The sequence below is a fragment of the Panthera leo genome, chromosome E2 (genome assembly GCF_018350215.1).
Source record: "Panthera leo isolate Ple1 chromosome E2, P.leo_Ple1_pat1.1, whole genome shotgun sequence".
Taxonomy (NCBI): Eukaryota; Metazoa; Chordata; class Mammalia; order Carnivora; family Felidae; genus Panthera; species Panthera leo.
The window spans coordinates 14,671,227-14,693,330 of NC_056693.1; the positions used below are offsets into that span (position 1 = coordinate 14,671,227).

General features: G+C 55.1%; 2 protein-coding genes across 3 annotated transcripts; both read right to left on the reverse strand.

Moving 5' to 3' along the window:
* Positions 1 to 609: 609 nt before the first annotated feature.
* On the reverse strand, positions 610 to 8,669 carry DLL3 (delta like canonical Notch ligand 3). The gene is made up of 9 exons (XM_042918968.1): positions 8,597 to 8,669; positions 8,186 to 8,467; positions 7,278 to 7,332; positions 5,899 to 6,141; positions 4,626 to 4,840; positions 3,519 to 3,741; positions 1,498 to 2,089; positions 1,172 to 1,256; positions 610 to 827 (listed from the first exon to the last, which is right to left on the reverse strand). Exons 1-9 carry the CDS (start codon positions 8,663 to 8,665, stop codon positions 822 to 824), a joined length of 1,770 nt encoding a protein of 589 aa, XP_042774902.1. The 5' UTR covers positions 8,666 to 8,669; the 3' UTR covers positions 610 to 821.
* A 4,948-nt stretch (positions 8,670 to 13,617) lies between these two features.
* Positions 13,618 to 20,875, reverse strand: TIMM50 (translocase of inner mitochondrial membrane 50). 2 transcript variants are annotated; one of them, XM_042920254.1, is made up of 11 exons: positions 20,733 to 20,875; positions 19,706 to 19,862; positions 19,135 to 19,166; positions 18,899 to 18,920; positions 16,544 to 16,602; positions 16,333 to 16,452; positions 15,839 to 15,943; positions 15,641 to 15,739; positions 15,130 to 15,286; positions 14,712 to 14,818; positions 13,618 to 13,828 (listed from the first exon to the last, which is right to left on the reverse strand). In XM_042920254.1, exons 1-11 carry the CDS (start codon positions 20,838 to 20,840, stop codon positions 13,727 to 13,729), a joined length of 1,068 nt encoding a protein of 355 aa, XP_042776188.1. In that variant the 5' UTR covers positions 20,841 to 20,875; the 3' UTR covers positions 13,618 to 13,726. The 2 variants fall into 2 exon arrangements, with proteins under 2 accessions (XP_042776188.1, XP_042776189.1); XM_042920255.1 differs by lacking the exons at positions 16,544 to 16,602; positions 20,733 to 20,875 and having other exon boundaries at positions 19,706 to 19,793.
* Positions 20,876 to 22,104: the final 1,229 nt, after the last annotated feature.

Sequence of the window (22,104 nt, forward strand, 5' to 3'; positions counted from 1 at the left end):
CCTTCCACTTTGTGCAACTCCTGGGAGCGTCCCTCTACTCACCAGACAGGAGGCTGCCCAACTCACGAATCCCTTCATAAAGCCAATTAGCTCTTCAAACTTACTCAGCTGTTTTGCCTGCCTGATACAATACTCTCAGGTCTGGTAACAAACCCCGATTTGAGGCAGAGGGAGGGACACTGGTCTAGCCACATTTCCCACCTGATTTGGACAGCCTGACTCACTTCACTTCCCGCCGCACGCTAGACAAATAACCAGGACTGACGAATCACAATAAAACATACTGGGGGGGGGGGGAGGAGGCAAGGCCACGTGACACGCCAGAGCCAATGAAAGCCCGTTTGCAAATGAAGTCGTTCCCAGACACAACTGGAGAAAGGGGGGGGGGGGGGGGGGGGGGACTCCCGGTTCTGAATCCAGCTCTGCTGAAACTACACCCACTACAAGATTCATCTTTATGAACTAATACATTCTCCTCCTTATTTAAGCCACTTTGAGTTGTTTCTGATCCCTCCAGCAGGGTCGTAACTGGTATGCTTCCCAGGAGACACGATCTCTCCCCTCAGTCCCAACACGGAGTACAAAGCACTTAGCCCAGTGAGTCAAAGCTGATCAAAGTAAGAGCCTTTATAGAGGTCTCTGGAGAGATGGAGAGAGGAGAAAATAGGATATAAATAACCATTATGTACAACTCCCAACAGTAAAATTCTCCCAGCCACCCCCTCCAGCTCCAAAGTGTCTAAGGCAGAACACTGGGCACCACCAAGTAAATACAAAAATATCCGGGTTCTGTCTCCAGGCGCTGATGGAGAAGGGGCAGGTCAGGCCTAGAAATGAAATGAGTAGGTGGCATTAGAAAGGGCTGCCCCTCTGCCTCCTCTCCCTCTCCCCAGGGAGGGGAAAACAGTGAAGCTCTGGCTGAGGTTCCCACTGTGACCTCACGAAGGCCACAGGTCTGCCAAAGAGAAGATGGCAAATAGCTCCAAACGACAGCAAAAGGGCTGCAAACTAGAATTAAATTAAGCCGTAACTGAGGGGTGGCTTAAGGACCTTCCAGAGACTCTACCCTCCTCAGCTTACAGATAGGGTAAAGGAGGGCTACGGGAAATGCAGGGGCTGCCTCCGCCCAGCGTGCCCAAAGTGCGCGGAGCGGGTAGAGGTGGGTAGCTACCTCCCGGGCATAGACGGAAGGCGCAGATATGACGTAAATCGCACGAGAGTCTCCATCTTCGGGGTGACTCCAGTCCGCGGGCTGGCTGCGGGAGGAAAAGAATAAGATCTCGACCCTTCAAATTCTCAGTTCTTGTTTCCCCCACCCACCATGGAGAGAACCCAAGGCCAACTAAGGGGGCTAAGGAACCTCCCAATCAAAGAGGCCTCGGGCAGGTAAGAGGAAGGAACCAATCAAGAAGGTGTATCGAGGAATCAAGCCAATTGCACTATGGAGGCTGAGGTAAGCAGCCAGGAGAGACAAGGCGAACGTCTGCGGTCCCTCACCTCGGGGCATCCTCGGAACCCTCCTGCGTTCTCCGGTTGTTGAGTGCGTCTGGTAGCGCATGCACCGATGGCTCCGGGGTCCCCGCCAGCAAGCGAGACCCAGTATCCCTGACAGGACCACGGCGTCGCACGTGGACCAGCAAGAGCGCAGTGCCTGCCAAGCCCGCGGCCACCAGCAGTCCCAAAGCCGGGGGCAAAAGGAAGCGCTGGGGATCCCCCTGCCTCAGGCCTGGTAGGGCCGCGGGCAACGCGCCTGTGCCGTCGTCCACGCCGACGGGGTGAACCGGAAACTCGCAGCGCGCGCCCATGTAGCCGGGCGCGCAGGCGCAGACGAGGCCGGAGAAGTGGGCGTAGCAGCGGCCGCCGTGGGCGCAGGGGCGCGCGGCACACGGGTCGGCGCGCTCGCGGCAGTCACGGCCGCCGAAGCCCAGTGCGCAGGAGCAGCGTCGCGCGCCACCACCCTCCAGGCACGTGCCGCCGTTGGCGCAGGCGCGGCCGGTGCAGTCGTCCAGGTCGTGCTCGCAACGCGGCCCCGCGAAGCCGGCGCGGCAGCGGCAGCGCAGGGCGTGGCCCAGGTCCAGGCAGAGCCCGCCTGTGGGGAAGGGGCGTCAGCAGCAAGGCCCGGACGCGTCTGCTCCTCGGCTCTGTAACCCCTGCCCGCCCTTTCCTCTGGGTCCCCACTCCCTCCATCTAACTCTAGGGCCAGCCTCTGGGAAAGCAAGCCCGCTTTTCTCCCGATGAAGTCTTGGATTAAGTCGGCCTCGCCTCTTCGGCGCCCTGTGTCCCTGTATCTTTCTCTCGGCTTCAACAATACTCCAATGGCAGTTGCAGAACATGTTTTAGCCAGCTGGCCTTTGCCGGTGCCTTCTGCCTGGGATGCCCCTTCCCTTTTCACTTCCTCCTTTCCTCCCATTCTTTTCACCTCTTCTCTTCCTGAGCTCACCCTTCAGGTCTCTGCTGTCTCCTCCAGGAAGCCTTCCCTGACTCCATCCCAGCCCTGCGCTCCCCCATCACAACCCTGACAACTCTGGGCTCCGAGGACAAGTGTGCCCTCCCCCACTGGACTGGTACCCCCATGAGGGCGGGGCCCAGAGCTGCTCTGGTCACTGCCACGTCCCTAGTACCACTCAGCCCAGAGTGAACACTCAGGGTTTTGGAGAGTTTTTACACTCATGATCTTCTAACACCTATATCAGATCAGGTCTCTCCACTGCTCAGAAGACTCCTGTGGCTCCATCTCCCGCGGGGAAAACCAAAACTCCTCATCATAGCCCATGAAGTCCCACCGGGTCTGTCACCTCCCTGACCTCATCTCTCACCACTCTCCCTGCTCCTTCTGCACCAGCTTCCCTGGGACCCTTAACCAGCCAGGTACATTCCGACCTCAGGGCCTCTGCACTTGCTGTTCCCTCTACCTGGAACATACTCTTCCCCCAGATCCCCGCATGGCTTCCTCCTTCACTACCTTCAGCAAGCTTTTCCCTAACCACTTTGGCTCAAGTGTCAACCTTCCAGCTCATACACACCCCCCTCTGACTTTATTTTTCTTCTTAGTTTTTATCACCATCTAACGTCCCATATAATTTATTTATTTATTTTGTTTATCAGCTCTATGAGGGTAGGGATTTTTGTCTATCTCATTCCCTGCTGTTTCCCTAGTGCCTAGAACAGGACCTGGAACACTGTAGATACTCTTTTTTTTTTTAAGTAATCTCTACACCCAAAATGGGGCTTGAACTTACAACCCCGAGATCGAAAGTTACATGCTCCACCGACTGAGCCAGCCACGTGCCCCCTACTCCAATATTTTTGAGACAGGAATACCACCTTGTGCATTTTACAGAACAGGCTGGGCAGAGGGGGAGGGTCACTTCCCCAGGCCACAGGCTAGAGAGAGCAGAGCTAGGATTCCCACCCAGGACTGTCTGAGCCAAGCCCTGCTTTTGCCCACTGACCATGCAGGGGACCCCCCCCAGATCCCCCCCACACACCATCCCTCACCATCTGTCCTCCCACCTCACCGTTCCGGCACGGTTTCAGGCTGCACCGGTCCACTCTCTTCTCACAGTTGGAGCCTTGGAAACCGGGTGGACAGTGGCAGACGTAGGCAGAGTCAGGGTCTGCGCCTCCCACACACAAGCCGCCATTGAAGCAAGGTCCATCCGCACACGTCACCCCGCTCACCTCACACCGCAATCCGTAGAACCCGCGGGGACAGGCGCATTCGAAGGATCCTGATGTCTCCTGGGTAGCAGCAAGAGGGCTTCAGAACGGGGTCTCCTGGGAGCAAAATCCCATCCCCCCCCTCCTACCTCGAACATGGGGGGCTGCTCATTGTCCCGTCCTGCCTCACCTGGGAGGATCTGGATCCACCCATCCAAGCCCACAGAGGGGAGGCTCTGGAGGCCCGGAGAGCCCCCATTCCCACTTCTACACCTTCACCTACAAATGCTGCCAGCCTGGTCTGCCCTCCCGATTTTGTCCGCAGAGCCAAATCCCACTTCCAGGTCCTAGCCCTAAGACCACCTCCCCCGTGAAGCCTTCTCTGATCTCCCCTTCTCAGGCCCTCCCCCTACCTTGAACCCTGACTGTTCTCACCGTCCGTTGGTGGCACCGTTCAGGTGGCCCACGCTGGGCTCCACTTTATCCCAGTACACCCCAGCTTCATGCCCACTGCCACATGTTTGCTTTCCCCAGGCCACCCAGCTGGTCTACCCACTCCACTGCCCCTCAGCCAAATTGGACGTCAGAAGCCCCCAGCCCTGGGCCCATCTCTAGGAAGCCTTCTCTAATGCTCCCTCATCCTAAATTCCCAACTCGCCTGGCCCCACTGCTGGCCACTTTGAGCCCTCAGGTTGTTCTCTATTCTGGGGGTGGGGGGAAAGTTGGTAGCCCCATAGGACTCATCATCCACGTGCCTGCACCTTTAGGTGCCACCCACTGGGCCTGTTCTTCCCAATCCTATTCCCATCACCTAATTCCACCTCGTGGCCCCAGATGCAGGTTGGACAGCCCCAGGAAGCCCTCCCCTGACAGCTACCCCCAGCCCTTCCCGGGGTGTGATCTCAAACAGCCCCAGATGGGGGTAAAGTACGGATCAGGATGACGTAGGAGGGGGTGATACTGACACTGCAGCTGCCCCCGTTGGCACATGGGTTCCCATCACAGGGCCCAGGCCTGGGTACAAGGCATCCAGTGGCAGCAGAGGATGGGCCCCTGGGAGTGAGGCAGCTGCTGGAGACAGGGATGGTGCAGAGGGGCCCAGTCCAGCCCTCCAGGCATCGACATTCATTGGGCTGCTCACAGAAGCCGTGGTCTGGACTGCAGCCGGCCCGACATGCCGCTACGGGGGAAGAAGAGGCAGAGGGAAGAGTAACATTGATGAGAGCAGGGTCAGGAAGATAGGAATCGGACAAGTGTCTGGGCGCTCTGTGTGCACCACCTCGTTTCATCCTTGTGACAGACAACCCTCTGGGCTATATGGTATTGTAACTTCCCCCTTGGTTCCCAAACAGGGAAACTGAGGCCCAGAAAGGAAGACAGGAAGTACCAGACAGAGAATGTGAACCCAGGCCACTGAGCTCCAGAGTCTGTGTTCTCAGAAGGAGAATGGAGTGGGGGCTCCAGGGTCTGAGCCTGGAGAGAGGAGAGTGAGAGAAGGGGCTTGGGGCTTGGGGAAGGGCCCCTGGCCTTTCAGGGGGAATTGGGAAGGTCTTGAATTTGGGCAGGTCTGGGAGAATCTGGATAAGCCTGGGAGTCCTACGGGCTTCCGTGGGGCTCAGACGTTTGGGGAGGGGGTCTGAGAGTACCCATAATGGAAGTCAGGGATCCAAGCTTTAGAAAGCAATGGTATCTGGCCCGCAATTGCAAGGAGAGAGGATAAAGAATCCTTTAATGAGGGGGTTGTGGGAAACTGCGAGGAGTTTCCAAAGCTCCTGGGTGGGGGTAAGAAGAGCCCCAAGCGTTAGAAGAGTTTAGAGGGTCCTAGCATCCGGAAAGGGGTGTGGCATGGGTTAGAGGTGGAACCGGGCGTGAGTACCGGCATGGGAAATGGGTGTGGGTTCCTATTAGGGAAGACAAAAGCGTTAGGAAGAGAGAAGCGGGTGGAGTGCCCAGGCGGGGCTAGAGAGAAGTCTAGGATCCTCAGTTTCCCCGAAGGTGGTAGCTGGATCGTGGGGAGGGGGCTGAACCGCGAGTGGGGCTGGAGCGGGCCGTGGGGTACTTGGCCAGCGGTCAGCAGCATTCCCTAGTTTCCTGGAGAGGGATGTCTGCGGTCCCCGGGCTGAGCTCTTGGGTCCCCAGTTCCCTGAAGACGGTAAGGAGGTTGTGCAAGGGGCCTGGGGGCCGCGAGTGCAGCTAAGGAAGGGCCGGGGATGGGGTGGGGTGGAACGCAGGACTCACGCGCTGCCTCGCACTCGTCCTCGACCGGCGCGCAGGGGCGCAATTCTGGGCCGCACCGCGAGGGGGCGCTGCGCGAGCGGCAGAGGCGCGCGCATGCGGCCCCGACGGCGGGCGGCTCGCAGCGCGCGCGGTAGGAGAAACGTAGTTCCCAGGCGCCTGCGCGCTGCACATCCCGCGCCCACGGGCCCCCGGCCGCTAGGCGGCGCCGGCCGGCCACGCGCGCCAGAAGGCTCCAGGCGGGCCCTGCGGGAAGAAGGGAGCCACGTTGGGGTGGGAGGCCGGGCCGGAGCCGACCCGACTCAGTCTCGCAGTACAGATGGAGCTTGCACTCTCCCGGCTTGTACTCTCCCTGCCCCTCTTAGCGAGGCCCAAACACCGCCTTGAGAGCCCTGAGAATGGCGGTTCAACCCTTAGCAAGGCTGTAAACGCCTATAATGTGCCCTGGGACCTTTGATGTCGCGATCCCGTTAGTACCCTATGACCATCATGATGAGAACAGTTCTCCCACAGAAGCCGAAATAACCCTATATTTTGCACCAGAATCTGTGTATATTAAGGCAGTAATGAGACCTCTTAACACCCTGTGACAACTGCTATCTCTATATGACCAAGGGGCAACGGCAGGTCTTTTGAAGTTGTAACATCCCCAAATTGTGTCTCAGGATCTTCCTAGAGCAAAATGGTGACAGAGATCCCAATTACTAGACCATAAATGACCCTCATTGCCTGAAGCCTTGGGATACCGAGACAGTGGCATTTTCTCCCCAGCAAAACTGTCACCCCCCCCAACACTGTGCCACAGCTTTCTATATCTACACGGTGACAGCACACCCCCACTGTGGGCCTTACATGGTACCCAAATCCCCCTCAAATTAAGGATAAAATACCATATCCCTCCCTGAAACCTTTGCTCAATATTCTCTCTGGTGAAACTGTGACATCCCATTAGAGCTCTGGGGACCTCTATAGGGACACCATGACAGAACTCTGAATGGAGAACAGGAAGTAACCCATATTGAACCCCAGGGTTATCATATTCAGATGGCGATAGAGCAGAACTGTGAGATGCTATATCCTGCTCTGGTGGCTTCGATTCTAAGATAGTACGAGAGCTTCCCTCTGGCATACTTCACCTGGGATCCGGCCAGAGACTCCTACATCCAGAACCAGGACATTTCTACACTGACATGCCACGAGCCCCGGGGCTACTAACACCCAGCACCACACTCTGGGAGCTGTGGGGACCTCCTGGGTCCGGCGATCCCGTGAATGCTCCACTCTACAGATAGCCCCGTGTCACTATCTTGGAACTTACATCGGGCCCAATTCCCTGGAGCCCCCACACTCTACACTTCAGTCTGATGACTAAAGACACTCACCGCCAATCTGTTCTAACTCTTCTCTCCAGGTTTCGATGATGAGAGAGAAGGTGCCCTGGTTGGGTGGAGGAAGGAGGAAAGGATGGAAGACAGTGGTCAGGGTGGGGAGGAGGGTACTTGATGAAGGCCAGATTTTAGGGGTGATGGTCATTCCAGGGACCAAGCAGACAAGGGACAATTCTGAGAGGGACTGGCCCAGGGAAGGAATGACAGTTTGGGCTTCCTTTATTGAGCCCTTACTGCAGATAAAAACTATACTGGAAATACCTGGTTGAATCCCTCAAAAGGGACCCCTGTGAGGTATCATGATGATCCCATTTTATAGATGAGGAAACTGAGGCTGGAAAAGGGAAAGTCACCTTGCCCAAAAGGCCAAGGGGTCTAGAATACACAGGTCTGTTCACCTCTCCACTTTTGGGGCTGTGGGATGGGAGATAGGATTTTGAAGGTAAAATTCATGCATATGGGCCCCAACCGGAATAGCTGAGAAGGGATAAAGTGAGAGGAGATTGGGGTCCCAAAGACAGGGTATGGGAAGGTCCCAAGTGCATGGAGATTTGGAGATAAAGGTAAGGAGTCAAGTGTTTAGGGATCCCCAAGGAAGAGAGGTAGTATTCTGTGAATTGAAGATTTACAGAAGTAAGTTTGGGGTTCTGGGAATTTGGGGTCTCAAGCATGCAGGGCGGGGGTCAGAACATTTGGGATCTCCATAGGGGAAGTTGGAGTCAGAAGTTTCTGGTACCTTGTGAGTAGGATTTACGGGTCTAAGAATGTGGGATTCCAGATGATAGTTACTGGTCTGGAAATCTGGGGTCCCTAGGTGGCAAGGTTGGGGTCTTGGAAGTTGGCGGGCAGAAGGCCTCCAAGCACGGGGGTTGGGGAGGGGGTGCCCTGGGGCGGGTTCTCACCGGCCAGGCTTCCCGGAAGGGCACGCGCATGAAGCCGTCGGGCAGCGGCAGGTCAGGTGCCTGCGCTCCAGGCTGCTGGGTATAGACCGGTCCGCGCGCACTCAGCGCCGCGCCTAGGGCGCACGGAGATTCGCCGGCCTCTTCGGAGACCCCTGGCTTCAGGCAGACCCTAAAGAAGAGGCGGCACGGGCCCTGGGCGCTGCAGGGGGACCGCGGGGCCCCCGGGCCTGGTCCCGGCCCAAAAGAGTGGATCTGCAGCTCGAAGACGCCTGCCGGCCCTGCCTGGGGCGGGAAAGGAGTACCGGGTGAGGGGGCGTGGGGGCCCAGGCGTCCCGTCTGTCCCGTGCCCCCGCCGCACGACTCCTGCGTCCCACCCCTTCCCATCCCACCCCTTTCTATTCCTGCTCTGACCTGGGGAAGGAAAAGAAGCGCCAGGATCACCGTCCGGGACAGGAGCTGGGCCATCTGCGGGCTGACCATGGCCTTTCGGGGGTGCCGGGAGCCGCAGCTGCTGGCTCCCGAGCCTTATATCTGAGGGGACGGCTCCGCCCCTTCAGGCAGCAGCCCGGCTCCAGGAGACCCTAGGGGAGGAGATCGCAGGGGAAGGGGGTCTTGCTGGAGCAACCGTGAGATTGTAATATGGGCAGAAGCAATGTAGTGAGCGTGTGATCTTGTGTGTGGCTGAAGATGAGGTGGGGTTAGGTGCAGCCAGTGTGTAAAGTTATATACGATTTTAAATTCTGTGCCTGTGTGGTGTGATCAAGAGTTACCGGATGGAGGCTGCACGTGACTGTGTGCCTAAAATTGTATATGGTGAAGACAGGTTGTGAGGCTGTAATTCTAAGATTCTGTGGGGTGTGTGTGTGTGTGTGTGTGTATAAGCGTGTGCACCAGCGTGGGAAAACAGGGGTGTACCTGATTATCCTGTGTGACTTCTTGAGATTGGCTGTTGTGGATGTGCGTAACATTGCGTAAATGTGAGATCCTGAACACTGTGTGTAGCCATATGAACCTTTAAATCTCTGCTCTGTGCAGGCACCTCTGGGTGGCCGCGTGGGGGGGAGGGTCTGCGTAAGCCGCGAATAACCGAGCGTCCCTGTGTGAAAGAGGTTAGGTGTGGGAAGTCCGTGGCCGTAGCCCTGCGTGGACGCGACGAAGATCCAGCGTTCTTTGTGGACCCCCACGTGCGTGTACACGCGCGGTGTGTGCTCCCCTCCCGAAGACAAAGCCACCCTTCCAACCCCCGCTTCGCGGACGCACCAGACGCCGGGGTGAGGAGCCCCCGCCCGAGAGGGGGCTCCAGCTGTATGTAAATGCCGCCATCTGCCGGACGGCCGCGCCCCTCCCCCGCTGGGCCGCAGCTGGGCCGCCCGTTTGGCCTCCGGAAGGTGTGAGGAGCAAATGGGCAGGAAATTCCGTCTTCACAAATCAGGGGCCCGCTCCCTCACAGTGGGGGGGAGGGGGCACCCCCGGGCCCTCCAGAAGCCCCTTAGTATTCCCGGACCACGGCAAGGGAAGCCCAGTGAGGAGCAGATGCTCCGGCTTCTCTGGCCGTAATCGTTCCGTGCCAGGTGCCGAGTGAAGCGCTTAGATGACGTGAACTCCCCGCAAATAAGACGTTTTAATAGTTGGAGGCTAATAATTATGGGGGGGGGGGGGGCGGGCAGAATACAGGTTCCATTTACAAATTTTTCTTTTGGAGAAGACAGAATGACCAACAAAGCATAGTCCAGCAGAACGGGGCACACACAAGCGCGCAGCAATTTTTAATGAAGGAGAGTTCAACGGAGTAGTTTGTTCTTAGGGGCGCCTGGCTGGCTCAGTCGGTGGAGCGATTGGCTCCTGAGCTCAGGGTGGTGAGCTCGAGCCCCACGTTGGGTGGAGAGAGAGATTAAAAATAAAATCTGAAAAAAATTTTTTTTTTTCCTGAGGCCTGGGGTCTTAGAAGGATTGTGAGCAAGGGGAGCCGTGGTCACTGTGCACACTACCCAGATTCCTTTGTACAGGTCTTCCCTCTAGTTGTGTCTTTTCCACTCCCTCCTCTATTTCATTGTCCTCACCAGATTTCCCCTCCTGCAGGCCTTCCCTCACATCCACCAAGGTGGCCAGGCACCTCCTCTGAGCCCCAGAGCCCCCTGATTACTCTCTCCCAGCTGTGACCACTCTGGCTCGGGGGGCCTAAGCACAAATCTGACCCGTGTCCCTCTCCTGCAGGCTCTTACATGGCTCTCCTGTGCCTTCAAAATACAGAGACTCTAAGGTTGACACGTGAGGCCCTCCTTCCACATACCCTCCCCCTACTCAGACTGGCTCTGTAGCCCTAAACACAGAGCCAGACCTCATGGACTGATTACCAGGAGGCAAATTAGACCCTTTACTGGGGCAGGTGGAGGAGTGAGCTTCCCATCAAAGGAGACATTCAAATGGAATTTGGACAGTCCTTAAAAACTGCTGTGGGAAAAGGCAGATTCCTATCCTGGATAATAACTTGGGAAGATAACAGATTCCAGGTCTGAGATATCTCATTTTGAAGATCATAAAAAAAACCAGACTTTATTGAAGGCTTGTGCCAGACAGGATAGTGTTTCAGGTGAATTCTGTCATGTCTGTGTGTAAAGTATACTTTAAGAGATTTCCATGAGTCTCTTTGGCTATTCAGAACTTTTCCTTATTTGCCAACCTTAGGGCCCACAGGTCATGCTGAGGTGACATCCAAGCAAAGACATAAGGTGGGGGGGGTGGATAAGTAGGGGGAAGAGAGGGAAGTGATAAGGATCCTGGGGAAATATTCCTGGCAGAGGATACAGCAAGCGCAAAGGTCCTGAGGTGACTGCACCTGACACACCCAGATGTCCCCATGGCTTTTCTCATTTCATTATGGTCTGTCAAATATACCTTCCCAGGAGGCCTTCCTTGACTGTTCCATTCAATCCAAAACAGCACCTCAGGGGCGCCTGGGTCGCTCGATTGGTTAAGTACCCAACTTCAGCTCAGGTCATCATCTCACAGTTCATAAGTTCGAGCCCTGCATCAGACTCTGCGCTGACAGCTTGGAGCCTTGAGCATGCTTTGGATTCTGTCTCCCTCTCTCTCTCTCTCTCTCTCTGCCCCTCCCCCATTTGTGCTCATTCTCTCAAAAATAAGCATTAAAAAACAAAAATAGAGGCACCTGGGTGGTTCAGTCGGTTAAGCATCTGACTTTGGCTCAGGTCCTGATCTCACGGTTTGTGGGTTTGAGCGCCACCCTGGGCTCTGCGCTGACAGTGTGGAGCCTGCTTGGGATTCTCTCTCTCCTCTGCTCATGCACTCGCACACACTCTCTCAAAAACAGATAAACATTAAAAAAAATAATAAAACAGCACCTCAAGTCTCCAAACCGCTCTATCTCCTTAGTATACCCACTCCCCTTATTTTTCTTTATGCATTTATTGAGAAATATCTGACCATTATCTCCTCTGTAAGAACATGTCTGAGAACATGAGAGCTCTAGGTCTAATTTGCTCACTGATGCACCCTAGTGTCTAGAACAAGGCTGGGCAGTCAGCACTTAGGAAACACTTGCTGAGTAAGTGAATGAATGAGGGAAGTACTACTATTAACCTCCTATGAATGAGTAAACCAAGACCCCTGAGACTTTGCTGGGGTTACAGATACTACACCTTGGGGCTGGGGGGGGGTCATGAAAATTTTAATACTTCTTCATAGACATCTGTGAGCCTTTAAAAAAAACCTATAGTTCAGGGGTTCAATCTGGCCCACACAGTTACATTTTAATTACTGTAACACCAGCAGACGTCTTTTGAAAATATTGAACTGGTACTAGCACTAAATGCTGGCTGGAGGAAAGGCTGGGACAGCCGGGGCTGGGCGCCACCAAATCGGCCCAGGACACTTTCATCTGTGAAGAGTCAGTATGGGCACCTGGTAAGAAGCACCACAGGAATACAGATGCAGCCTGAGCACGGCCTGTCCTGTTTACGCCTCCCAGCTGCTCTAAGACAGCTCCTACCATCACCCCCATCCGAGAGATGAGAAAGTGGAGGCACAAAGATGCCTTGCCCAAGGGACACAGCTACCATCTGGGCGCCTCCGGGGAGCGTCTCGCTCAGCCCTCAAGCCCCGCCGACAACGAGGTAGGTACCGTGATCTTTACAGATGGAGAAACGGAGGCATGCGAGGTGAAGTAACTTGCCTGAGACCACACAAGGCAGGAAGTGGTAAAGCTGGGATGTGAACTTGGGACAGACAGTCTGGGACTTACACCGTGGAATGATACACAACCGCACTGTCCGCTGCAGGAGCCAGGAGCCACGAGCCACGTGTGGCTGCTTGAATTCAAATTAAAATGAAACAAGGAGAAACTCCATTCCTCAGTCACTGTCATCACAATTCAGGGAATCCATAGCTCCATATGGCCACTGGCTGCTGTGCTGGCCAGTGCAGATCCGGAGCACAGAATAAACATCACAGAAAGCCCCACTGCAGAGAAGCATTACATAGTCTGCCTGTCCTAGTTAGGGGCACACATTTAAGAACTGGGAGATTTGGGGGCGCCTGGGTGGTTCAGTCCATTAAGCATTGGACTCCCGATTTCGGCTCAGGTCATGATCTCACAGTTCATGAGTTTGAGCCCCATGTGGGGCTCCACACAGACAGTGTGGGAGCCTGCTTGGGTTTCTCTCTCTCCCCCTCTCTCTCTACCCCTCCCCTGCTCGTGTGCGCTCACACTGTGTGCTCGCTCTCTCAAACAAACATTAAAAAGAAAAAAATCCCAATTTCTGGCTAATTCTTTTTTTTTTTTTTTTTTTTTTTGGAGAGAGAGTGCAAGTGTGCAAGCAGAAGAGAGGCAGAGGGAGAGAATCTTAAGCAGGTTTCAAGCCCAACGTAGGGCTTGATTTCATCACCCTAAGATCATGACTTGAGCTGACGTCATGACAAGAGTCAGATCCTTAACTGACTGAACCACCCAGGCACCCAACTTCTGGCTTCTATTGAGAAAGCAGTTCAAGCAACTCCAGGCCCACCTTCCCCGAGGGCCACAGCTGGCAGAGGGAACACCAGCTGCCCTCCTGAGACAGGAGGGTCTCCGGGCTCCCAGAGCCCCACTGAGCCCACACTCGGCACATACACACAGCAGCCTGGCATCGACCTGTCTCTAAAAGCCCCAGTGCCGCCCTCTCTTCCCTTTTCCACAGATGAGGAATCTGAGGTCAAAGAGGCAGATGCTCTTTTTGTGGGTCACACAGCACATAGGAAGACATGGCCAGAGGGACCCAAGTTTTCAGATTCCCAGGCCAGGATTCAAAACCAGTCCTGATCCACCAGAGAACCTACTCCGTGCTCTGCAGCCGATCAGCCCCCATGGGACGATGACCCAAGAGTCCCGGACCTCACCCTGATGCCCCCATCTGAAGACTCTCCGGACACAGGACTGTGGCATCTGGGATGGACTTTATTGGATGTGGCTGCCCGAGCCATGGTCTGGGAGCACTGGGGCCTAGGGCTCAGGACCTAGGCAGTGAGTCTGCAGAGGCTCAGAAGTCAGGGCTGTTTGGAGCGAGGCCATAAGCGGTTGGTCAGAGAGCCAAAGAAAAGGTTCTGCTTGCTGGACTTGGAGAGCTCGGCCAGGCGCTGCTGTTCCTCCTGGGGTGAGGGACAGAGAGCAAGGTCAGCCTGGGGCCGGCAGTCTCGTCCCAGGCTCCGCCAGCCGAGAGGCCACCTTCCTTAAATCTCTACCCAGCCCAAACCCCTTCCCCAACCCCCTAGAACACCCAGCCCAGACTCAAATCGCAGGGATTGTCATGATCCCCTTCCCCAGGTCCCAGGAAGCCCCTCCCTTGAACCCTGCGAACCTATCCCAGATCCTATTTATCCTAACCTGGATGCTGCCGAGACCCTAGGCCCTTCACCAGACTGCACCGTCCTGCTCCCCAGGCCCCCAGTGCCCAGCCCTCAGCTGTACGAGCCCTGCCTGGATGCTGAAGGATCCCAGGACCGAATCTCCAGGGCCTTGTCCTCTGGACACTCAGGAGCTCCAGCCCTACTCCCGGGCACTCAACCCGAAATCTGGTCAACTTCCATCTAGACCCCTGAGAATCTCTTTCCCAAACTCCATCCGTATTCTTAGTCTCACTTCCAAACTACCAGGATCACATCAAGACCACCAGAACGCCTTGCCCCATCCCTTCCACCAAGTGTCCGGGGATCCCTCTCCCCAGGCTTGACTCAAACCCTCTGTCCACACCAAACCTGGGCCCTCAGATCTGCTCAAAGCTATCACAAACTACCCTTCTCCAAGACCCACGCTTGGCATCTCCTGCCTCCTGTTCTCAAGCAGGCTGTGGAATCTACCAGCCCCTCCCCATGACAAGAGCCCTCCCAGACAGGTTGTGTGGAAGACAAGGTCCACACTCAAGGTCTTACAGCCAGACAGAGACAGGCTGCTCCACGGCTCCTCCCCTGGGAGCTTCGGGAACTGACGTGATGCCCCCCTCCCCCACCCGCAACTGCAGATCTGAGCACCCACCTGCTCTAGCCGGCTCTGCCGCTGTTTGAAAGCCTCCAGTGGGTCATCCTCCAGGGCGTAATGCTCTAGCACAGTCCGGACATCTTCTACGCGGTTCAGTGCAATGGCTGTGGGCACAGAAGGCAGGGGTCAGCCAGGCAGAAAGGCCGCAGGGAAGGATAAAGATCAGAGCTACCTGGAACATCTCTCAACACTCTAAAAGGGCTCCCTTGAACACCCCCTAAGTACCCCAGAGCACCTCTAAACCTTCTCAGAAGCTTCTAAAGACTGCAAGATGCTTGCGAACCTCCACACCTCAAATATAGCCAATTTTACATGGAAAAGTAAATAAATAAAAGCCAGAATTAAGCATCTATCAGTCCTCTTGAGAGTCATGGGCTCCAGGGTCAGAGGCCAGGAGGTCAGGGGTCAGCCTCACTCTTGAGGAAGGCAGACAGGTCCAATAAGACCCGGTCATCAGAGTTGCCATCCCAGGGCCGCAGAGCAACGCCATTGTAGGGCTGCAGGCGGAAGGCTTCCTTCTTGCAGTCCACGACTACTACGCGGGCAGGGTCCCGATTCAAACACGAAATGTCCTGGAAATGCAAACGAGGCTGAGTCTCATATAATATAATGGTTACAATTACACAGTCCCCAAAACACTCACTTCTGAATACAGAGACAAGAGACGGCTTCCAAACCTTATATCCATATACTACCCCCAACTGTCTTCTTTGGAGAGGTCCTATCTACCCCCACTCCCATTCCCAGATTCAGGCGGAAGGGAGAAGAGCCTAGAGGCCCAGCCTGTGCTGGGGGAAAGCTGAAGTCCTGTCAGAACCAGACCTGGGGCCGAAGCAGGATTGAGGCTGGGGTCAGAGCTCTCTCCCTCAGGAAGTGCCAGCCCCCTACCAAGTCCCAGAAGACTGCCCACAGCCCCCACATGGCACCTTGACATGGTGCCCATCCATGTATCTTGTGGCATCCCGGAACAGGCGGTAGGAGATGAAGCCATGAGGGTCCACGCTGTCGATGAGTGGGAATGCAGTCTAGGGGTGGGGATGGGAGGGAGAACAAGGTCAGGCTGAGCCCTGACCCTCCCCATCTCCCACCTCACTGACCATCCCTCCCCTGTCCTGAGGCCTTACCATGCCAGTCTCTGACGTAAAGATGACGATTTCATACAAAGGGGCGAGCTGCTGGAATAAGGTCTCGATGCCCGGACGCTTCTTAAACCTCCAGCCAGTGGCCAGCTGGGGAGGCAGTGAGGACAGTGAAACCCCAAGACCCAGAAGCCCCCAACAGGATAAAGCTCCAGCCTGGGGGGATTCCCAGAACTGGAGGGCTCTTCCCCATCTCTGTAGTTCTTGGGGGCTCAGGAGTACATGGCTGTGACCGAGGGTCTGGGTCCCAGAGTAACAGCACACTCCTCCGTAGCACACACTGGGTGCCGAGGCACACTTACAACAACCTACAGGGTGGGGAGTCTCGCAGTTGAGAAAAGCGAGGCAATGAGAGTGACACCTTCTTCCCTGGTGACAGTGGAGCTGGTTGCGGAGTCTCTGCTCCTGACCACGCCATCACAACGCAGCCACCCATGTCTATCTAGTGTCCCCAGCCCGCTGCCTTCCCCGGGACACACCGACCACTCAGGGTGCAGGAGGACGCCAGTTAGCTCCAAGACCAGCGTGTAGGGTGGCTGGTAGTATGGCTCCTTCAGAGGGTCAGGGAGGAGACAGGGACTGGTGGGCTCAATGATCATCTGTGGAAGAAGGACAGAATGGGAACACTCAGACAAGGAGGCAGGAGCCGGTGCCGGAGGGATGGGGACCGGGCTCAGGACTCCTGCTCACCTGTCTATAGTCTTTGAAATATTTGTAAGTCCGGCGCAACTGCTGTATCAGAATTGGATCTAGGAGGACACCGGGGCACAAAGGGATTCCAAGATGAGCCACTGCTCAACCTCCTGGACACACCAGAGCTTTATTTCCCTACCAGACACAAACAGGTCTACATACCCACCTGGTATGAATGAGTTCATTTCTAAGTCCGAAGGTAGAAGGCAATGACGTGACCGCCAGGCAGGAACAAATACATTTATTCACCTGCCCAGTTTCAACGTGAATACTTATCCCCACACACCACCCCAAATATAAAACAGAATGTTTATACATCTGCCCGCTTAAAACTCACAAATGGGGCACCTGGGTGGCTTAGTCTGTAAAGCATCCAACTCTTGGTTTCAAGTCAGGTCACGATCTCACGGTTCATGAGTCTGAGCCCTGCATCGGGCTCCATGCCGATAGTGCTTGGGATTCTCTCTTGCTCTCTCTCTGTCCCTCCCCTGCTCACTTTCTCTCTCTCTCAAAATAAATAAACTTAAAAAAAAAAAAAATTACTCCTTTTAGGAAGAAAAAAAACACCCACATACAACTGTGCTGACGTTACGCCGTCATGTGTTTAGCTCATTTTGAACCACTAGGTTTCCAGGTACGCCTGCTTTTAGTGAGTACGCTGAGCCTATCTAAACTACCCTAAGTATATACATACAGCTATACATATTAACTAATGGTTTTCAACTTGGAGCCATCTCGTCTGCCACTTTCCAGGAAACTCTGGCAATGTCTGAAGACCTGTGTGCTTGTCAACATACTGACATCCAGTGGACAGAGGCCCAGGATGATGCTAAACATCCTTCAATGCATAGGGGACTCCCCCACAACAAAGAACTACCTGCTCCAAAGTACCAATTAAAAAAAATCCTGTTGTTTTTTTTTTTTGGTTTTTTTTTTTCAAACTTTTGTTTATTTAAGTAATCTCTGCACCCAACACGGGGCTTGAACTCACAACACCAAGATCAAGAGCTGCATGCTCTTCTGACTGAGCCAGCCAGGTGCCCCGAAAAACCCTGGTTCAAACGAATATACTGAATCCGGTTTAAAGCAGGAAACTTACATGACTGCCTGCTTTATTATAGCATTTTTACTCTAATTAAACCACTATCTATGGACCTGCCTTTTCAAAACCAAAATACCAGGGTGCCTGGGTGGCTTAGTCAGTTGAGCATCCAATTTCAGTTCAGGTCATTATCTCAGGGATTCTGGGTATGAGCCCTGCATCAGGCTCACTGTTGTCAGCCCAGAGCCTGCTTTGGATCCTCTGTCCCCCTACTCTCTCTGCCCCTCCCCCGCTTGTGCGCACACACGTGCACGCTCTCTCTCTCTCAAACATTAAAAAAAACACAAAAAACATGGGGCGCCTGGGTGGCTCAGTCGGTTGGGTGTCCGACTTTGGCTCGGGTCATGATCTCGCGGTTCGTGAGTTCGAGCCCCGCGTCAGGCTCTGTGCTGATGGCTCGGAGCCTGGAGCCTGTTTCAGATTCTGTGTCTCCCTCTCTCTCTGACCCTCCCCCGTTCATGCTCTGTCTCTCTCTGTCTCAAAAATAAATAAACAAACAAACAAAAAAAATTAAAAAAAAAACAAAACACAAAAAACCAAAAATACTGAAACCAGTTATGTTAATAAACACACACAATGCATGTTCACCTGCTCAATTTAAATCAGTACGCTAATCTGTTTAATCCAGGAAGACTACCCACTTAAAATTTCATACTTACCCACCTGCCCAGCTTAAATAATCAATGTGTTAACATGTGGGTTTGCAAACTTCCCCAGCACAAACAGGTGGCTTTCTGGACCTACCAATTCTATTTTTCTCCGGGAAAGGGCCAAGTGTGACAGAACTGACAACTACTCTCTACTATCCAATTTGTTAGAAACTCTTCACCGAAAGCTGGTTAACTAAAAGAGGGAGGGAGGAAAGAGACATTGTTTTGGAAATGAGGAGCCTGATGGGGTGGGGGACTGGGAGGAACAAGAGGCTGTCATAAAGAGGAAGGGATTAAGGGTGCAGACACTCAGATCTAAGGCACAGGAAGCCATGTGTTTGGTGGCAGACAGGCCCCTCTTCCCAAGCATTCCCACCATGGACTCCCCTCCCCCATCTGTCCCTGACCATCTGCTCCTGGGCCAGCCAAGAGGACTGGGGCTTTGTAATGCCCCTCCCCCCAAAGCCATCCAGCTGCTGACTCCCCTACCCCCCAATGGAAGGAGGTGGAGCAGGAGGGCACCAGATGGGAAGGGCAACATCCCTATAAATGGCAGAGTAGAAAGGTTCAGGGGACCTCAGAATCTGTGCTTTTACTCACCATTGTCGAATTCATCGGGAATCTGGAAGGTAGAGACAAAAATGTAGCATTTGGGATGGCAGGAGCAGAACCCCATCAAACCCAAAAAAGGAATCTCCGGGACCTTGGGAGTAGGCAAAGGTCCCTGGGAGGGAGAGGCTCACCCCCAGACAAGAAATGAGCCCGAACAGACCAAAGGGGAGAGGACACACAGGATGGGACCCCTGGCAAAGCCTCTGGGTCTCTCTCCCTCTCACCTTGGCGCCAGTTTCATCCACAGAGTTGTTTCCTGCAAGGAAGACAGGGAGGAATGAGTGAAATCAGGGCTCAGTCTCCTGGGTCTTGAGGGAGGAAGAGGGCAGGGGGCCTAGACTCCTGGGTCTGAGGAAAGAAGAAAGAGGCATGGTCTCTTAAGATCAAGAGAGAAAGGGGGCTGGTAGTCAGGATTCTGGGTTCCTGAGAGAAGAGGGACTGGGGCAGGGCCTCCTAAGTCTCTGAAGGAAGAAGGGACTAGAGGGAGGGCTGGAGTTTTGGGTGCTAAAGGAACAGGTTGCTTGGAGGCTGGTCCAGTCCTCTCCTTCTCATCTTTCCCTCTTGCAACTGACTCTCTATATCCTAGTGCAGAACTAAGAGTAGAACCTTCAGCAGAGTGGGTAGAAGGAGAAGAAAGGTCACTTCTCCCATTTCCAAGGTAGATGATGTTCTAGTTGGCTGCCTTATGCAGGGAGGAGCCAGGGGATGAAGGTGGGTGAAACCCTCAGGGGAAAGAGGTTCTACAGAAAAGAGGGCCAAGGGAACAAAATTAGGGAACAGGCATATGCCCCTCACCGAAGATATAGATGACGCTCACAGTCCCACCGGCCCCGAGCAGCCCAGCAAGCCAGAGTGCGACTTTTTTGGCGTAGCTGGGACCCTCTGTGCCTCGCTGCTGCTGTGGACCCTGAGCCTGGGCCTTAGTGCCCGTGCGGCTCCCAATCTCTGTGGCCTGCAATTGAGAAAGAGGTAGGTTAGCTGAAAGAGAAGAAAGGTCAGGATGATTGGGGCACCCTGGTTGCAGAAGAATCAAGGTCGGAAGCCAGGAAGCAGACAACCACACAGCCTCGGGGTGTGGTGTCTCTGGAGGCGCAACCAGGAGCCTGGATCTCTTAGAATAGTCAAAAACTAGACTGCCCCGGGCCAGGCCCCAGGGATTCAAGAGTTGATAGGCCGGGTGTCCAGGATCCTGTAGGGCAGGGAAACGAGATCAGGGAGTCTGGCATGACACTGGGCTTCCAGGAGCAAGGCAACAGAGGGCACAAAAAGGGATAGGACGGGTAGGTATGGCATTTGGATGCCCGGGGCTCACAGCAGTAGGGTACAGAAGGGAAGGGATGAAAGCGAGGGCAGAGGGGCCATCGGAGTTGTAAGGGCACGAAGTGATCAGCCTGGAGGTCAGAATGGCTGGATCTCTGTCAGTGCAGAGGCAGGTTGAATCAAAAGCGCAAACATCACCCCCACCACCACCAGCGCGGGGAAAATACCCCCAAGGCCGCAGTGGCACCCCAGCATCCCGGGCCCCTCCCCCTCAAGCATTACCTGGGCGGTCACTGAAACAGGGAACAGGTGACCTCCCCTCCCCTGGCGCCCACGTGGGGTCCAGAGGAGGTGGTGTTCTGAGGACGCACTTGAGCCCACAGCATCTAGCTCGGGGGCGCAAGCGTTGCCCACCCCGGGAGGCAGGAAACTCCCCAAAACGCGGGCGGCGTTCCATTCAGCACCCTGAGGTGCTGCGTCCCGGAACCCCCGTGCGGCGGCGGTCCGCCCAGAACTCCACGAAAGGGCTCCCGGACTCGGGGCCCACCTCGGTCCGGCTCACCTGGTCCGGGGTCCGAGGGGGCGGCGTCGCTAGCCTCGCGCACAGCCCCCGCGCGCCGAGCCGCAGCTCGCTCCACAAGCGCAGGAACAGCGCCGCCGAGGCCGCCATCTTGCGCTGACGCCACGCGGCCCCGCCCACTCGCTCCCTCCTCTCCCGTCCCCGGCTGGGGCCGCGGCCAATGGGGGCGCGGGGGACGGACGGGCGGACGGGAGCCCGAGAGAGACAAAGGCCTGCGGGCGGGGAGCCGCGGGCGTGCTACCCTGGGGCCCGCAGGGCACGCCAACCGGGAGGCGGTCCGCGGTCCTCCCTGAGTCTCCCTCGGGCCTTGGGGCGCTCCCCCGCCTCTGCAGCAGCACGGAGCGGGGCACCCAGTGCCCGGGGGGTAAAGCTGAGGCCACCGTGAAGGAACCTTGAAGCCGCGAGCTAGACGGTCTCGCCTCGAGAGGGTCCGCCCAGAAAGCGGGCTGCCCGCCAGCCCTCCCAGACTCTCCCTCCCCTCACGTGGAGCCAGGAGGCCGAATCTGCCTTCTCTCCCGTCCTCAGAGTCCTTTCTTGTTCCTCCTCTGGTGACCTTCTAAGGAAGCGCCTGGAACGCCAGCCATTTCACCGAGGGCTCAGCCAAAGGAATGGCGGCCGGCTCTCTGGGGTCAGGCTTATTGGGACAGAAATCAATGAATAAGGGGCTACGGGTGAAGTAAAAGAGTCCATAGGGCGTCTGGGTGGCCCAGTCAGTTGAACGTCCGACTTCAGCTCAGGTCAGAATCTCAGGGTTCAAGCCCTACCTCAGGCTCACCGTGGTCAGCCCAGAGCCTGCTTCGTATCCTCTGTCCCCCATTCTGTCCTTTCCCTCGCTTTCTTCCTCCCTCCCTAGTGCTTTCTCAAAAATAAAATTTTTAAAAATCTCTTTAAAACGAGGGGAAAAAGTCTATGTAAGCTTTCAAAATGTGGAGAACGACCTTCTAACGTTTAGGGATAAATACTAAGGTAGTAAAAGTACAAAGGCAAAAAGACTCGGAATCCAGGATTATGGTCACCTTTGGAGGGGAATGGTCTGGGGCTGCTGCTTAAAGTGGGGCCTATCTGGTACATACTGTTCCTGAAGCTGGGTGCTGGGGACATGGGCGTTCAGGGTGTCCTAAGACCTTTTTGAACATGGGTAACATTTTAGAATACATTTCATAACACATTTATTACAAAAAAGACGTATCAAGTGATACAAGCCCCCTTCTCTCTCCCCCTCTCCACCCCCAAGCCACCAGACAAGCCACAGCAATTCTGGGGTCATTGCTCTGTGGGCTCAAGAGAAAGGACCATCAACAGCTATATCCCGCACCACAGGAGGAATTTAGGTTTTCCAGGCGGTTTACAGATT

Bases quoted from the DNA above. Each gene is read 5' to 3' on its own strand.
- TIMM50 (XM_042920254.1), bottom strand. From the start codon at position 20,840: ATGGCGGCCTCGGCGGCGCTGTTCCTGCGCTTGTGGAGCGAGCTGCGG. The intron at 16,603-18,898 runs GTGAGTAAAAGC...GTGTCCTCCTAG, and splicing joins TCCCGATGAATTCGACAATG to ATCCAATTCTGATACAGCAG. The intron at 13,829-14,711 runs GTGGGTGCTCAG...CCCTCACCCCAG, and splicing joins GGCAGAGCCGGCTAGAGCAG to GAGGAACAGCAGCGCCTGGC.
- DLL3 (XM_042918968.1), bottom strand. From the start codon at position 8,665: ATGGTCAGCCCGCAGATGGCCCAGCTCCTGTCCCGGACGGTGATCCTG. The intron at 6,142-7,277 runs GTGAGTGTCTTT...TTCTTCCCGCAG, and splicing joins AGAGTTAGAACAGATTGGCG to GGCCCGCCTGGAGCCTTCTG. The intron at 4,841-5,898 runs GTGAGTCCTGCG...CTTCCCCCGTAG, and splicing joins GGACGAGTGCGAGGCAGCGC to CGGCATGTCGGGCCGGCTGC.